Source organism: Ursus maritimus, unplaced genomic scaffold (genome assembly GCF_017311325.1).
Source record: "Ursus maritimus isolate PB19 unplaced genomic scaffold, ASM1731132v1 scaffold_9, whole genome shotgun sequence".
Taxonomy (NCBI): Eukaryota; Metazoa; Chordata; class Mammalia; order Carnivora; family Ursidae; genus Ursus; species Ursus maritimus.
Window position 1 is genome coordinate 40,393,322 of NW_024427107.1, and position 17,955 is coordinate 40,411,276.

A 17,955-nucleotide genomic window follows, 5' to 3' on the forward strand; every position below is an offset into this window, starting at 1 on the left:
CTTCTCTGTACCATTCCATGTAGAACACTCGGGATTTAGCTTGATTCTAAACAAATGTCTCTCAACTTCTTGTTCTTACGGCCCCCTAGGAAGCCTTTTTTAGAGATCTTTTTTGGAATGATCTCCCCCATAAACTCTATGTCTGTTTATGTATTAAATGTATATTGTGCTTTTTACATAAAAAAAGAACTTGGCACCCCTCCAAGGACCAGTTTTCACCCCTTTGGGTCTGATATCACCCCTTTGAGAATGCTTGGTCTAGAGAGCCAGTGTCACTGTTGATTTAGGGGAGAAGGGAACGCGGCTGGTCTAGTAGTGACATTCAGGCATTCCCCGGGCAATCCGGCTGGGTCATACTTCACGCCCTAGAAAACACAGCTTAAAACTGCTTCCTCCTCCTCCTCCTTCTCCTCCTCCTCCTTCTTCTTCTTGAGAGAGAGAGACATAGACAGAGGGAGGTTAAGTGAACACATGCACACAAATGGGGGGGCGGGGGGGCGGAGGGCGGGCAAAGGGAGAGAGAGAATCGCAAGCCGGCTCCATGCCTAGTGCAGAGCCCAATGCAAGGCTTACTCCACGACCCTGAGACCATGACGTGAGATCACCATCCCAGCTGAAATCAAGAGTCAGATGCTCAACCCAACTAAGCTGCCAGGTGCATCACCCCCTACTTCTTTTAAGAGGCAGATTTTTTTTTTTTAAGATTTTTATTTATTTGAGAGAGAGTGAATGGGAGAGAGAGAGAGAGCTCAGAGATAGAGTGGGAAGGAGAAGCAGGCTCCCTGCTGAGTGGAGAGCCCGATGTGGGACTGGATCCCAGGACCCCACGATCATGACCTGAGCCGAAGTCAGACGCTTAACTGACTGAGCCACCCAGGTGCCCCAAGAGGCAGATTATAAGGCATAAATCATCCTTGGCCATGGATAACTTCATGACCAGCAAGGAAATATGTCTTTCTGGGGTGCCTGGGTGGCTCAGTAGTTAAGTGCCTGCCTTCGGCTCAGGTCATGATCGTGGGGTCCTGGGATTGAGCCACATCGGGCTCCCTGCCTGGCAGGGAGTCTGCTTCTCCCCCTCCCTCTGCCTGCTCCTCCCCCTGCTTGTGCTCTCTTTCTCTCTGTCAAATAAATACATAAAATCTTTAAAAAAAGAGAGAGAGAGCGAGAGATATGTCTTTCTCTTTCTATGGTAGAATTGTGAATTGTACTGTGAATTTTTCCTTGGTCAGAATTAGGCACTCCGCTATGTTCTAGGAATTTCTATGGGAATTTTGTTGCTGTAATGTTAATACTATCTAGTTAAGTTCAATATATAATCATTTAGAAACCGAAATTATGTTGTGGCAATAAGATGAGCCTCGTGTTCAGTAAGAAAGTAGACTCTTGACAGCAAGGAACGTTTCACTCCTCAGAGGCAAGGTCATCCAGCCCATGGGCTGGGACACGTCGAGCAGGGGTGCACGGTGGCATGCAGCATTGTGCAATGAATGCCTTGTGGAAATGGATGGTGGACATATTACAGGGACAAAGTGTTCTCGTGAGGCAGTTTCCCACGCTGGGAATTGGCAACAACGAGGTATGCCAAGTTTTAGGGATTATAAAGAGCAGAAACGGTCATGGTCATGGAGAGAAACAAATCTCCAGGAACCTGAGAACAGGAAACTCAGGATAGAAACAACACTGCTCAGAATCTCTAATTCTATGCCCAGCAATAGGCCTGAAATGGATAAAAAAAAAAATCAAGGGGCACCTGGCTGGCTCAGTTGGAAGAGCAGGTGACTCTCGATCTCCGGATCGTGAGTTCAAGCCCCACGTTGGGTGTCGAGATTACTTAAACTTTTAAAAAAATCTTCAAGCAGTTAGCTACTTTCTGTCTCACTGGGGACTTGGTCTCTTATCTCTGCTTCTCTTCGCATGTCTGCTCCATTCCCTTACCTCTGTAGACCTGTTTCTTCTGCCTACAGATGACTGCTTCCAACTCCTCGTCCTCACGGTCCTCCAGGTTCAGCGCCCACCACAAGCTAGCATTAGTCTCTGAGCCTCAGGGTATCCGTGGAAGGCATGTGGCAGAAGTCACAGCCTACTGACCAGCCAACGGGCTGCCCGCCTTCGGGGAGTCGACTATCCCTGGCTCTCCTAGGAGCTCTCGGGAGGCCGCACCCCTGGAACTGTCCGAGTAGAGGATAGCAGCGTCCCAGAAATGACCTGCTTCCCTTCTCAGCGCAGACAAAATCCCCCAAAGAGCAAGGGCTTTGTTCCTAGTTAGGGCCAAGAGCTGGGCTCCCTGCAGGTCTGCAAACGGGCATGTGGTTCATGGTGACAGTGCTGCTGGGTTGGAGTTGGTCCAGCACGTAGGTTTCTAGTTCCCCGTGACAGGCTGCTGGCTCCTCATCGCTAGTCCTGTGTCTTTCTCTTGTGTCTAGGTCGCTTGCTTGCTGGGCAGCTACGGGGAAGAGGGTGCCTCTGGACAGTAAGAATTAGGAGCTGCTCCGCCTCGGTGGGCCACACCAGATCCTTTTCACCGTGGGGCCTTGTGCAGAAAGCATGAGGTGGTATGCAGAGCACTCTTCCTTCCTGCCTCACTGCCGACTCGCCTCCACACCGAGGTAATGTGGCTCCCAAAGATGTATATGAAGGAGTAGAGCTTGCTTTAAGAAAAAGAAGAAAAATCATGCATAGAGGAGTGTCTGAAGGAGTTGTGTCAGTTCTGGTCTGGCTGGAATAACAAACCGAGTGACTTTTCTTTTGTAGAGGTCCTTCGTGGGTTTGGTTGTTTATTGGGTACAGTTGAACTTCAAGCTTGTTGAGTGTGGTTGAGAATACCTTTCTTGGAAGTGCTGGCCTACTGGTTCTCGAACCATCTGTGGCGAGGAACCGGTTTGTGTCTGTGTGTGTTAATTTCCAATCCAGACTGATAGGTGGGTCTGCTGTTTAGGACTAGCTGGCAGCTCATACTACATGCTGAACTCACGACCCAAGCTCCCCAGCACCCAAACTCTTCTAGAAGTGCTCGACTAGAAGCGCCATTGATCACGCATTTGGGTGTCAGGAGGATGTCTGATTGCTGTAAACACTTCTCAACACACATTGTCAATCCAGGACTTAGGTCAACGTAGACCAGTAACAAGCAGCTGGAGGCATGACACCAGTCTGCAGAGCACACTTTATTTCTTTGTTTTTTAAAGATTTTATTTATTTATTTGACAGAGAGAGACAGAGAGCACAAGCAGGGGGAGAGGGAGAAACAGACTCCCCACTGAGCCGGGAGTCCGATATGGGGCTCGATCCCGGGACCCTGAGATCACGACCTGAGCCGAAGGCAGATGCGTAACTGACTGAGCCACCCAGGCGCCCCCAGAGCACACTTTAAACATCTCTGTTCTCTGATTTTGTGTGTGCATGTGTGGTTTGAAAGCAGATTATTTAAAGCGATCACATTATTTGCTACCACATTCTCATCTGTCTTGATTCTGAGACTGTTGGGGTAAAACTTTGGAAACTGCTTATGCCATTGTATTGGATGAAGTCAACTGCTTATTAAGAGCTGAGTGTCCGCCTTAGTGACTTAGGATTCTTCAACCACATGACGAAATAGGGAGTAAAATATGGCCTTTAGTGCCCTGGTTGATATGTTAATATGACAATATGGTTGTAGCTACTAAGAATGTCAGTAAAGTTCTAGAGTCCAACTCTAAAAGTGAAGCTTAAATTTTTGTCTTATCTGTATGCAGAGGGATTGCTATGTTTTAAAGCCTAAGTGTAAAAGTATAGAACTTGGAAATAAACCAATGAGAGACCAAAATGAAAGTTCCCATGACTTCTTGTTCCCCAGATATCTGGCTGACAGAATGGAAGTCATAGACCTCCAGCCACTCAGAAGGGCTGCGCCCCTTCTCCCCATGGAACCTGGAAGTGCAGAAATGGAGGCACCTGCCTGGTCCAGTCCCTGACCAAGTTTGTCTGCCATTGTAGGAAGGGTTATAAAGGAAGGTGGTGTGCGGTTGACCTGGTGAAGGCGGAAAGACCTTGGGGGCTCGGCTCTGGCATGCCTGTTCCCTTTTTTAAGTAAATAGGGTCGCATGCGGCTATCCATTCAGCTAGAATTATGCAGAAGTAATCAAAAGACAGAAGTTTATGACATGAACGCTGCCTTATATGAGGTTTAAGTTCATTGCTGGTTGTAAAACCTGGAACACAGCAGTGAATCATGTTTTAGGAGCAGGTCAGATAAAGGAGAGATTAAGTAAAGGTTTGTAGCTCTGGTTTATACTATTTGCATGCGTGTGAAATGTAGGTGCTACATGTTCAGTCCAACAACTTCTTCAGTTAGCAAATATTTATTGGGTGCCTCTTATGTACCACGGACCGTACGTACCAAGGACCGTACTAGGTAAACAATACAACCACTATCCTGTTCCTCCCCACCACGCACCTAAGAGCTTAGAGTCTAGCAGGGAAGGTAGGCTGCTAATTAATTGCAAGCAGGTGAGTTGAGGGCCAGGACGCTGACGCTCAGTGCTATGGCATCATGTAACGGGTGCCAAGCTGGTCAAGGAGGCAAGGGAAAGCCCTAGAGAAATTAAATGTAAGTGTAAAGAAGTAATTTTTTTCTAATTTTGGAAGCATTTATTTTTATTGTTTTTAGTAAGCTCTACACCCAACATGGGGCTCGAACTCATGACCCTGAGATCAGGGGTCGCGTGCTCTACTGACTTGAGCCAGCCAGATTCCCCAGGAAGTAGTGTTTGATAGCTACAGGATTCATTATCTGTCTTGAAAGATCTGTTTTTGGAAGTCCCTCTGAAGATGTGATTCAGTTAGATGTAGCCAGATAGCTTGTGTAAAGAATAGATAACTTCCAATCATGAGCCTCTTGTCATATTCCTTCTTCTGCTCTGGGAAGTATCAGGGAAAGATATCTAGAACAACTAGTAGATATGGACACTACCACCAAAGACCACAAGATGGCAGTGTAACCATTAGCATAGTTCTGTACCCCACTAGTAGTAGTAGTAGTAGTAGTAGTAGTAGTAGTAGTAGTATTTTAAGTAAGCACTATGCCCAGCTTGGGGCTTGAACTCACAACCCAGAGATCAAAAGTCGCATGCTCTACAGACTGAGACTGCCAGGGGCCCCACCCCCAAAATACTTACTGAAAAAAGTTTTAAATTATTTGTTCATAATTGAATTGTAGTGCATTTGCTTTTAGAAAAAAGAAACAACCTCAAATATATGAACCGAATTCGAATGGATTTTTATTGATGTGATTATCAGATGATGTGAAAAACATCTTCATCATTAGAGTGCATAACAGTAATAATATCTTGGGGCGCCTGGGTGGCTCAGTTGGTTGAGCATCTGACTCTTGGTTTCAGCTCAGGTCCCGATCTCGGGATCATGGGATCCAGCCCCACATTGGGCTCTGTGTTCAGCTCTGAGTCCTCTTGAGACTCTCTCCCCTTCTCCTTCCCCCTCTGCTCCTCCCCCTGCTCGCTTGCTCTCACTCAAATAAATAAATAAAATCTTTTAAAAATTAATAGTAATAATCCCTCTATGCATTTTTTCCCCACTGTAGCTCTAGTTTCCTATTCTATGCTGTCAGTGGCAGAGGCCCAGATTTCAGAAGGGAAGAGTCTGTGACCTAGTGAAAAATAAGAATGCTGCAGGGGCACTTGGGTGACTCAGTTGGTTAAGCGCCTGCCTTTGGCTCGAGTCATGATCCTGGGATTGAGTCCTGCATCCTCTGCCCCTCCTCATGCTTGTGCTCGCTCTCTCTCCCTCCCTCTCTCCCTCTCTCTCAAATAAATAAAATCTTTAAAAAAGTAAGAATGCTGGAAGGATGTAAGAGAAAAATCCTTTAAACTATCATAAAGAAGGAAGAGGAGAATAAGACCAGGTACAGCAGTCTGTTACGAGCATAAAACAGAAACTCCTGCTTGAATAATTGTTGAATGTATATAGTATATGAACCTTGCAAGATGTTCTGTAATTACAAATCACCATTGCAAAAATGTTTGCTAGAATTTCACTTATTCTTATGATATTATTAAATCTGGAATCACCTAATTTGTGATTTTCCCTTATTCTAAAGTTAAGCACTCTGGCATCTTTCAGGCCATGATTAATTAATAACTAACTACAAGCTTCTCTTCCCGTCTTCCTTTTTCTTCCCATCTTCCTTCTCCAAGTCGAGATGTCATCCCCCAGCACCCAAGCAACTGGAAGCAAAGTGAGGGGGTGATGTTGCATGGGCAACATGCCCGAGGTTAGGGTTTGCCTAGAAGGAAGGTAGGGAGGTGTTGGGATGTAGATTTTCACTGTTAAAACTGGGGCAGGCCCGACCAAACTCAGATGAGTTGGTCACCCTATTGGTGTCTAAAGAAGCAGGATGATACATAGAGGAGTTGGAGAGAGAGGGCGATGGAGGAAATGCAGTAAAATACTAGTTGAGACATCTGGGTGAAGTGGTTGTAAGGGTTCTTTATATGGGGGTCCCAGGGTGGCTCAGTCGTTTGAGTGACTGCCTTCAGCTCAGGTCATGACCTCAGGGTACAGGTCATGATCTCAGGGTCCTGGGATTGAGCCCGGAGTCAGGCTCCCTGCTCAGTGGGGAGCCTGCTTGTCCTTCTCCCTCTGCCCTTCCCCCTGCTCATGCTCTCTCTCTCTCAAATAAATAAATAAAATCTTAAAAAAAAAGAGTTCTTTATATGATTCTTGCAACTTTTTTTGTAGGTTTATCACTATTTAAAAAGCAAACCACAAAATCAACAGCAAGAGATCTTCTTGATGGAGTGGTGAGTTTGGGCTCTGGGATCAGATAAGACAGGGACCCAAATCTCTGTTTTCTACTAACTAGGTGTGTGATACTGGGCAAGTCACTTAACACCCCTGAGACTCAATTTTCTCATCTGTAAGATGGGTATAGTACTGCTAATGGCAATAGGGTTGTTATGAGGCTTAACTGAGAAGGTGTGTGTAAAATACTCGGCACAGTGCCTGGTTCATAAGTGATAAACAGTCTTTATTTATGAGTTATGTTTATTGATATTTACCATATTAAAAATTAAAACTGAGAAATTTTAAAAATATTTAGTTCCTTTAAAAACCTCAGGGATCCAGGGAACAAGGCTGGGCTTAGAACATTCTAGAAACCCACACAATCCAAAATGGTGGCGTGGCCCAGTGGAGCTGGTAATCCTAAACTCGCTTAAAAATAAAAAATCTGTTGAATCACTATATTGTATACCTGAAACTAATATAACACTGTATGTTAACTAATTGGAATTAAAATAAATAATAAATAATAAAAATAATACAAATCACAAGCCTATTGTAAGTTGATATAATTTTTATGTAAAATAACTTTATTTTCATTTAAAACTCTGGTAAGAAGATGGCTTTGTTTGACATTTTTGCAAATCTCTTTCATGTTTGGCTAGTAGAGGACAGTGGGTTCTCATATCTGCTTTTGTATTCGAACTATTACTACACATTCTTTCGGTAAAAATACATGAATAAAATCCAGCTTCACATAAATGTGTAGTTGAAAAGGAGTATGTTGGGGTGCTTTGCTGGCTTAGTTGGTAAAGCATGTGAGTTCAAGACCCATGTTGGGTGCACAGCTTACTTAAAAAAAGAAAAAAGAAAAAGGAGTATTTTTTTTTTAAAGATTTTATTTATTTATTTGACAGAGAGAGACAGCCAGCGAGAGAGGGAACACAAGCAGGGGGAGTGGGAGAGGAAGAAGCAGGCCCCCAGCAGAGCAGGGAGCCGGATGCGGAGCTCGATCCCAGGATTCTGGATCACACCCTGAGCGGAAGGCAGACGTTTAATGACTGAGCCACCCAGGCGCCCCAAAAAAGGAGTATTTTAAGTCTTTTCAGATAATTACGGATTTCCTTCTTTGATACTACACCAAAACTCAAGAAAGTGGTGTTTTTTTTTTAAAAAGGTTAGTTGTAATTTGGAATCTGCAATCATGTCGATTAAATTTTCAGACTCTGCTCATTGATCATTGATGAGCCTGAATATTTTCTTCAGTGTTTAACTTGGATTCAGGTATCTTCTTTTGTAGATTGCCTTTTCCTGACCTCAGCCCAGTTTTCTAATGGACTGTTTTGTTTCGTTTGGTCTTTTCTTAGGCACATAGTGCATAGGGTAAGATTTTAATCCCGGCAGTCATGCTGCTTAAATTCATGCTTAGCATCTGGCACTTAATAGCTGTGTGACTTTAGGAAAGTTGTAAAAATGTCTCTGTGCCTGTTTGAACACCTGAAAATGAAGATAATAGTGAAACCCACCTCACAGGGTTCGAATGAGCTAATATGCACGTTATGGACTGAATGTTTGTGCTCTTCCCATTTATATGTTGAAATGTTGAAACTCTATCACCTAACCTGATTGTATTAGTAGGCAGGAGCTTTGGGAAATAATTAGGATTAGATGAGTTCATAATGGTGGAGACCTCCTGGATGGGATTAATGCCCTTAGGAAAGAACTTGCTCCCTTTCCGCTTTGTCAGTTGAGGATACAATGAGAAGTGGGCACCCCAGAAAAGGGGTGTTACTAGATCTTAACCATGTTGGCACCCTGATCTTGGACCCTGAGCCCCAGAACTGTGAGAAATACATTGCTGTTGTTTATAAGCCATTCAGTTTATGGTATCTCATTTAGCAGCCTGAATGGACTACGACAATGCACAAAGTGCTGAAATCAGTGCCCACGGTGAGTTCACACATGAGCATTTGCTACTATTACCAGATTATTTTTTTTTCTGTATACGAATCATCTGTCTAAAATGCAGTGCCCTCTGGACATTTCCATTCTGACACCTGACAGGTGGTTCATATTCAAACATTCCCAACATGAATTTCAAACCTGTCCCTTAGCTATTCACTGTACTGATAAAGGATGGAGTCACAGGTCAGCTCCCTTACCACCGGAGTCAGGAAAATGGGATCCATCCCTTTCCCCCTCATCTTTTTATGCTTAACTGGTGAGTAAAACATGCCAAATCTTCCCTGAAAATAACTGTTTAATCTCCCTGTTTGTATTTTATTAATTTAGTCCTCATGGTTTTATTAGTCTAATACATGAATGATTTCTTTAGAGCCTGGGATAGAATTGCACTAATTGGGGGTAGTGACCCAGGGATGGTTTTTATGGTGAGAAGAGGTCAAGGAACAGGACCCCAGGGAACACTAAAATGAAAGAGGAGAGGCAGCACAGAGCCCAGAAAGATGATTGGGCCGGAAGAGAAGAATAAGGCAAGAATTGCCACTGAAGTATTTGACTTACTTTCACTTAATGGAGGAGTTACTTCCATTTATTTTTCTTAAAACTTATGAATGCCTTCCTTCTTCATTCTGAAATGACCATAAGCACTTGATCTTATCCTTGCTAGCCCATGTTGGAAGCAGCCTGGATTCAGCTGAAAGTTCACAAAGCTGTGGCTCAGCCCCTTCTTTGTTGGGAAATGCTGGGCAGATGATAACTGGAACCTCAGTTTCTTCATTGGTTAAAAGGTGTATAATGAGTTTGTAGGAGAAAATTAGACTCGTGTATGAAAATAATTTGCAAAAAAAAAAAAAAGCGCTATAGGAGATCAGCTAATATGGATGTTCTAAACGTCAGGGCTGGTTTAAAAAGCCTAACTGGGGGCACCAAGCTGGCTCAGTTGGTTAAGCCTGTGCCTTGGGCTCAGGTCATGATCTCCCGGCCCTGGGATGGAGACCCCTGTGGGGCTCCCTGCTCGGTGGGGAGTCTGCTTCTCCTTCTGCCCGTCCCCTGCTGATGTTCTCTCTCTCTTATAAACAAAATCTTAAAAAGCTTAACTGCATTATTTCATTTACCTGTATTACCTAATTTACCTGTATTATCTCAAGCTCTACCTTGAATTCTCTTATTAACCCTAAGATTAGGCACAAATATGGAAACTAAGGTTCAGAGAGGCTAAACAGCTTAACCTAGACGAGTCTGCACTCTTTACAGAGAGCGTGTGCAGGATCTACGAATACACTTTTCCCGATTTTAATTGTTAATTAAAAAAACATAAGAATATTACAGAATGGAGGTAAGTGTAAAATGGGATTAACAATATCTCTAGCTGGGATATCAAGAGGATTTATTAGGAGCTAAATATTGAGAGCTAGTCCTGAGAAGTAACAGAAAAGCTGGATCTCACTGTGGGCCATCCTTCCGTCATCCTTCGAGGAAGTGTGGTCAGGGACGCTAGTGCCCAAGCCAGTAGGGCGCCTCCTCCGAGAGGACCTAAGTGGGAGGAAATCTAGGAAATGGAAATGGGGAAATTGAAAGCACCGAAGACAGGCTTTGCCTGGATCACAGTTTACACGTGTAGTCTTCGCTGTCTTCTATGTGGACATTGACGCCCGCTGTAATCCTGGATGATGCTGTTGCATTTTCTTGATGAGAATCTCCCAAGGAAGGAGGAAAGCCCACCTGCAACTCAAGCTTCTTTGCCAGTCGTCTCCCATGGCAACCGGGGAGGAGGCGTGATCTAAGGGTTGGACCCGCCCCTTTCCCTACAACTCGAGCCACGATTGGTTTGGAGGCGCGGCGGCGGCTCAAGGAGGAGGGCTTAAGCGCCCCAGCTCCTGCTGGGCCGCGTCGCCATTTTGAGTTGTGTGGGTTTCCAGGACGTTTAGAGTGTGGCCTCGCCCCGGGAGGTTCCGTAGATCACAGGCCAGAGGCACGCGTCCGAGTGTCAGGTTGGAGCCGGGAAGCGTCCCTGGGGGTAGCGGCGGCGGGGGCAGGATGAGCGCGGAGGCGGCGGACCGGGAGGCGGCCACCTCCAGCCGGCCCTGCACCCCGCCGCAGACCAGCTGGTTCGAGTTCCTGCTGGAGGAGTCGCTGTTGGAGAAACATCTGCGCAAGCCATGCCCGGGTAAGCGCGGCGCCTGCGCCCCGAGGGGACCGGGACCCGGGCACTGGCGGCGCTTGTCTGGCTCTCAGGACCCGCACCTCCTGGCCACGAAGCTGCGGGCCCGGGGGGCGCCGGCCTGAGTCGAGCTCTGGCCCGGCCCTCTCGCTAAGCATTGAGCATCCCAGAGCGGGGTCACCGCCGTGGAGGGCTTAAAAACGCAGAACAAAGACCCTCCCGCCCCCTTCCCCCTTGGTCCTTTTACTGTTTGGGGTTTTAGCATCTGCGAGGTGGTCTTGTGAGATTGCATGGGTTGGGGAGGCTGGCTCTGACACACCCCTGTAGAACTCCGTCCTGTGATCAAAATGAGAAAAATCTCTGAGTAGGAAATGCTATACAGTTGTAACATGGTTGTTTAATGATGATCATGATTAATATCTCAGTTAATGAGCGCAGNNNNGGGAAAGAGGAAAACTCCAGGCATTTCTGGAAGGAGGTACTGGCATGAAAAAGTACGTTCCTTGAATAGTATTTTGCTCACAAAGTTCGTAAAGATGTAGCTTGTTCAGTCTGCATTAGCCTTAATTGTGGAGACAACTCTGCCAGAAGTTAGTGGTTTCACTCCGGCAGTTTTACCGCCAGTATCATATTTTGTTCTTTTAATTCATTGCTTTTCGCACACATTTATTGAGTGCTTTGTGGGTGCCAGGCTTAATGCTTCTCATCTGTTCTCATTTAGTCTTCATAATTTAGTTTAGGTGGTGGTATCTTCTATTTTGCATTGATGGAAACAGGTGCAGAGAGGTAACTTGATGCAGGTCACGATAATTAAGTGTTAAAACAGTTCTAAAGATGACCTGTCTTTCCTCTAATTGACATTGGTTATTTGCTGACCTGGATACTTAAAACTGTTATGTTCTTACTTGTAAGGTGTTTTCTTCTGCACCAGTCTGATACCCTTTCTCCTTACCACCTTTCCTGATCTTCCCTGTAATCCCGAAGCATACTTCTTAGAAATCATATTCCTTAGTAATATAACTAGAGAGCTGTTGGGGTTCTTTCTGTGGCCAAAAACCAGTACAGTGAAACCTTTTGCGTCTTCATAATTAAAACTGAAATTTAAGAATTTTTTTCTTTTACATCCTAGATCCTGCACCAGTTCAACTTATTGTTCAGTTTTTGGAACAGGCTTCCAAACCTTCTGTTAACGAACAAAACCAGGTGCAACCTCCGCCTGATAACAAGAGAAATCGTATCTTAAAACTACTTGCTCTTAAAGTTGCTGCACATTTGAAGTGGGATTTAGACATATTAGAGAAAAGGTATACAAGATTTAAAAGAAATCTATTTTTGAAGTACTGTTTAGATATTTTGGGTTATTTCTATATATGCTTATATAGAGAACCGGCCCTTAAAATGCAAATTATTTTTCTATACAGAAAAACATGGTAAAATATGCAGCAGTTTTTCAAAAGGTATAAAATACTTGAATGTTAGATGCATTTAAATCACCTTTTAAAGTATGGACTTATCCATAATGACAGTTTATCATTATTATTTGATGTGGGAACTAGGGAAAACCCACACCTACAGTTTTAAATGTTTCAGTCTACTTTTACATATCTGAAGAAAATGAATGAAAATTAATGATAGTTATTGCTGTTAAATAATTCAGGTTTTTTTTACTGGTCATAAACCAATCACTATCTCCCAAACTATTAGAATATCTTAGAGTCTGTGCTTATTTGTTAACAAATACGTACAGTCAAGGCTACGCTTAGAAAATGACTTGTTTTCATCCCCTTTTTCTCCCAATGTAAAGAGAAAATACCTTGTAAAATTCAGAAACTAGGAAATAATAGGGGAGGGGAGACACGTACTTCTAACATCTTTGTGTAACTTTTGTTTTTTTCTCCCTTTTTTTTTTAAGTAATCTCTGCACCCAGCGTGGGGCTCATACTCACAACCCTGAGATCAAGAGTTGGATGCTCTATTGACTGAGCCAGCTAGGCACCCCTCTCCATACACATATACACACACACACACATATATATACATATCTGTGTATGTATACATACATTTTGCTCTAATAAATCACAGAACCTTAAATATCTTTGTCCTTAAATTTTATCTGAATTTTTGGTTATGTCCTTAGTACAGATTATTAAATTGCTGACTCAGGTGGTATAAACATTTTTAAATCCCATGATGCGTATTGCTGGATTGCATTCGAGAAGAGTTGTACTAGTTTACACTCTCACTGGTAGTGTTTAAACCCTTTCCACCACCCTTCTGCAGCATTAAGCATTAGAATTAAAGGAAAGAATTCTTTAATCTGAGGGAGAGCCTATCCGTTAATAGACTGGAGGCATATCAAGAGATAGTAATGTGTACAAAGAAAGATGTATATGATACAGTTGGAAATTGAACACTGGGATATTTGATAAGCAACTGAAAACTTCTTAGTGAAATTAATGTGAATATGTTAATTTTTTAAAGTTTTTTATTTAAGTAATCTCTACATGCAAGGTGGGGCTCAAACTCATGAACCCAAGATCAAGAGTCACATGCTCTTCCAACTAAGCCAGCCAGGCACCCTTGTTGAGTTAATTTTTTGGAGATCTGTTCTAAAACACTTAAGGAAGAAATGATTTAATGTAAAAAATTTGCTTCACAATAGTGTGGGAAGAAGGGAAGTAAGAATAGAGATGAGACCAGATTAGCTCTCAGTTGATAATTGTTGAAACTAGATGATGGGCACATGGGGGTTCATTATATTCTGACTACTTTTGTGTGTGTTTAAATTGTTTTCATAATGAGATTTTTAAAAAATTTTGAAATTTAATATTTTCATATAAGTTATTGAGACAGGTGAATAAAGTGGCCCTGTGGATGTAGTACTTTAACAATGTAATTATTTTCAGTGAAAATACTGAATTGTGTATTTTATGCTTATGCAGATGTGAACTTTTTGCTTCTTTCCTTTAAGTTTGTCTGTTCCAGTGTTGAATATGCTACTAAATGAATTGCTGTGCATCAGTAAAGTTCCTCCTGGGACAAAGCATGTGGACATGGATCTGGCCACTTTACCTCCAACCACTGCCATGGCCATCCTTCTCTACAACAGATGGTAAATTTTTTCATAGACGTAAAATGTGTTGGCAGCCTCTGTTTAATTGCACTCTGGCTTTCAGGGGTATGCTTTTTTTTAAAGATTTTATTTATCAGAGAGAGAGGGAGAAAGAGCACAAGCTGTGGGGGAGAGGCAGAGGGAGAAGCAGACTCCCCGCTCAGCAGGGAGCCCAACCCTGGCCCAGATCATGACCCGAGCCGAAGGCAGGTGCTCAACCGACTGAGCCACCCAGGCGTCCTTCAGGGGTATGCTTTTAAGTGTTCCCTATAGCCTAGAGATCTCTCAGAGGATCTTGTAAACTGTGAGTCTGATGGTGGAGAAAGTTTATGACTGCATAGATGAGAAGAGCATTCTGATAAAAACGTGAATGACTTAGGAAGTTTTTATCTGAATTAAAACTTCAGATAATTTTTTTTAAGTAGTTTTCTTTCTTTCTTTCTTTCTTTCTTTCTTTCTTTCTTTCTTTCTTTCTTTCTTTCTTTCTTTCTTTCTTTCTTTTTTTAAGATTTTATTTATTTATTTGACAGAGAGAGATAGCGAGAGAGGGAACACAAGCAAGGGGAGTGTGAGAGGGAGAAGCAGGCTTCCCGCGGAGTAGGAAACCTGATGCGGGGCTCTATCCCAGGACCCTGGGATCATGACCTGAGCTGAAGGCAGACGCTTAACGGCTGAGCCACCCAGGCGCCCAAAACTTCAGATAATTTATAATACAAATGTTCTAAGGAGTACTTGAAAAAAATAAACATTTATTATGTATTAAATTTTCTTTTTCTTGTCTTTTCTTCAGGGCAATTAGGACAATTGTTCAAAGTAGTTTTCCTGTCAAACAGGCAAAACCTGGACCTCCTCAGTTAAGTGTGTAAGTTGGCAGATACGACCCTTTGTTGGCACTTTTTTCATCAGAGTTAAAAAAAATTTTTTTTCTTGCGAGTTTTTAAAAACTCCTGCTACAGAAGGTGTAGAGTAGAACCCAGAGGGTTTTGAGGAGTTGGAAGGGTGAGAGAATCAGGTAGGGCTCTGGACATGTAGAATAGAAAGCTCTGGAAAGATAAGGGGGGTGCTTTGTGCGTTGTGCCTTTCATCTTTGGTGTTAGCTCACCTGCTCTGAAGTATACGCTTTTTTTATAGAATTAAATTTATGTGAAGGTGTATTTGTTCTGTGTATAGGGAAATTGTTTTAATTTGCAAATTTGAATTAGAGTCCAAAAGTTAATTACTGAATTTCTCTGTATGTGGAGTTTTAAACCTAATTCTTTAATTCTCAGTAGCAGTTTACCCGAATTTGGAGCTAGAGAGCATCGTTTCTAACTTGATTTAAATGAGCTTCTGCTGCCAGTAAATTTTAGTCTAAAATTGAGGGTTATTATTTTTTAAACACAAAGCAAATGGGAAAATAATCGTTAAGTAAGCATCGTAATTGAATTTTTGAGTCTTTTGTGGTTTTTTTCAAGATTGATTTATTTTAGAGAGTGTGCAAGTGGGGAGAGGGGCAGAGGGAGAGAATCTTCAAACTGAGCTTGACTCAGGGCCTGATCCCAGGACCCTGAGATTATGACCTGAGCAGAAATCAAGAGTTAGATGCTTAACCGACTGAGCCACCCAGGCACCCGGAGTTTGTTTGTTTGTTTGTATTTATTTATTTATTATTTATTTGAAAAGAAATAGTATTAAAAACACTTTTATTTAAATTTCACTTCACTGTGAAAAATAACGCTCTGAAGCTTAGAATTTTCAGTCTTTTGAGTAACATTTGTTGCTTTTCAATCATTTCTCTTTTAGTATGAATCAGATGCAACAGGAGAAAGAGCTAACAGAAAATATTTTGAAAGTAGTGAGTATCGGCATCAGTTACACTGTCATATTTCTGGGGCGCATGTAGAGTCTGTTCACATGCTTCTTCTCACCTTAGGTATATGAGAATTGGCAAGGTCTAGAAGCAGTGACGTTTAGGTTTTTATTGTACGGAACGTAGTTTGGTAATTGTAAATTGTACAGCTTTTCGGTGTTAATGGTGGTGCTTTGCCGTTAATTCTTTGTCAAATTTTCATGATACTCGAGCAGGTAAGAGAAATGACTCTTACAGGTGATATCTTTATATTCTTTAATATTTTCCCAAAATTCTACAATAAACACATATTTTAAAATTCTGCAGTCAGAAAAATGTAGCAGTTTTTTTAAATCTAATTAGTATAAAAGTAGAAATGTGGGAGTTACCATAATTTAAAAATGATCTAATTCTTTAACACCTACAGTGTGCCAGAGATACTATGTAAAGTCCAGGAGCTGGGAGAGAAGAAGATAAGCGTTCTGTGTCTGTATAAAATTAACATGCTGTAGTATTTTGAATGTGGAAGAAAAAACATGCATCATTTTATTTTTGTTACTAGTGCCCCCTAAATGGCTGACACAGTGATGCATACAAACGTTTCTTGAATAAATCAGTGGAAGCAAATCTTTAAAGCATTTTTCTTTCAATTTTCTGTTAAAAAAAATATTTTCTGCTTTGTATTTTCTGATTTCACAATAGGAACTTTTACTGTGTTTTTAAAATTCATGATAATGATCTCAACAGATCTAATTGCGCTCCTGTGTTAAAAAAATTTTTAATAGCTTAGTACAACAAGCTACTGAGTATCCTGTAAATAATTTTGGTTAATTTTCTGTGATTTCTGTATTTTAATAATTTTTTTTTTGTTGAATTTTTGTAGCTAAAAGAGCAAGCTTCTGATTCTATTTTGGTACTAGAGGCAGCCCTTAAATTAAACAAGGATCTTTATGTCCACACGATGAGGACACTAGATTTATTGGCAGTGGAGCCAGGCATGGTAAATGGAGAAACTGAGAGTTCTACTGCTGGATTGAAAATCAGAACTGAGGAGATGCAGTGCCAGGTATTTACGTCTGTATTTAATCAATGCATGGCAAATTTTTGGAAAATCTTAAATGAGATCATTCTAGTATTTTTAATTTCTGCCTTTGTCTCTCTGATTTTGACTTCAGATGCTATTAAAACTTTGCCTCATATTTATCAAAGAGATTTTATTTGAGAGAGGGCACATGAGCACCTGCACAAGTTGGGGGGTGGTTGGGGGAAGGGGAGAGGCCGAAGGAAAAGCAGACTCCCCGCTGAGCAGGGAGCCCAATGCTGGGCTCCATCCCAGGACTCTGGCATCATGACCTGAGATGCTTAATGGACTGAGCCACCCAGGTGCCTTTTGTATCATATTTAATTTGTAAATTTTATAAGACTTCACTCAAATATTTCTGAAAGAAATGGAAGGGAAATTTTGTTTAATTTATCGTCTCTGAAATCATTTCCCAGTTATGTTTAGGAAGGAGTTAAATACTGAAAATGCAGTGAGCATGTAACTGATTTTAGAGTTCATTCATATTATGAGACATTTAATTAGACCAAAAAAACCTCTGAAAAACAAATAATATGCTTTGAAAACTGTAGGCTCCTAGAGAAAGTAACTAGTTTTTTAAGAATCTTAAGATTGTCTGCTTTCTGTAGCTCTGGGGCTCTAATCCCTTTGACAGCTTTTAGTTAATGTTGTTGTGAGAAATTACGTATTCATGTTGTCGTTTTCTCTGTTGGATTGTAGACTCTCTGAGGTGTCTTTTTTTTTTTTTTAATGTGTATTTCACGTCTTCCTCACTTTTTAGCACAGAACCTTGAGTATAATAGAAATTTTAAAACATTCAAACCCTAAAGAGGGCCACGAGGATAGTGCATTTTATATTCTGTATTCTTTTGTGTGAATTGGCACGTCATTGTTTTTTTTTCATTTTTTTTTTGTTTTGTTTTTTTAACAGTTGGCAGTTTCTTTGTAAAAAATTAAACTTTACCCGCAAAGTGGGGGTCGACCTCACAACCCTGAGATCAAGAGTCTCATGCCCTACCCACTGTGCCAGCCAGGCGGCCCTTGCATGATTTCTGTAA

At 42.0% G+C, this 17,955-nt stretch overlaps 1 protein-coding gene and 1 non-coding gene across 2 annotated transcripts in view; both read left to right on the top strand.

Annotated features, from left to right (window-relative positions):
• The first annotated feature begins 1,748 nt into the window (after window positions 1-1,748).
• On the top strand, window positions 1,749-1,821 carry TRNAE-CUC. The gene has a single exon. It is a non-coding gene; the product is annotated as a tRNA-Glu (tRNA).
• An 8,804-nt stretch (window positions 1,822-10,625) lies between these two features.
• Window positions 10,626-17,955, top strand: part of INTS8 (integrator complex subunit 8) — a 44,826-nt gene continuing 37,496 nt past the window's right edge. The window contains exons 1-6 of the mRNA XM_008689154.2: window positions 10,626-10,903; window positions 12,027-12,201; window positions 13,869-14,009; window positions 14,800-14,871; window positions 15,792-15,843; window positions 16,721-16,903. Of these exons, the coding sequence (XP_008687376.1) occupies window positions 10,774-10,903; window positions 12,027-12,201; window positions 13,869-14,009; window positions 14,800-14,871; window positions 15,792-15,843; window positions 16,721-16,903 (753 nt within the window). The 5' untranslated portion in view covers window positions 10,626-10,773. The remainder of the gene's footprint in view (window positions 10,904-12,026; window positions 12,202-13,868; window positions 14,010-14,799; window positions 14,872-15,791; window positions 15,844-16,720; window positions 16,904-17,955) is intronic.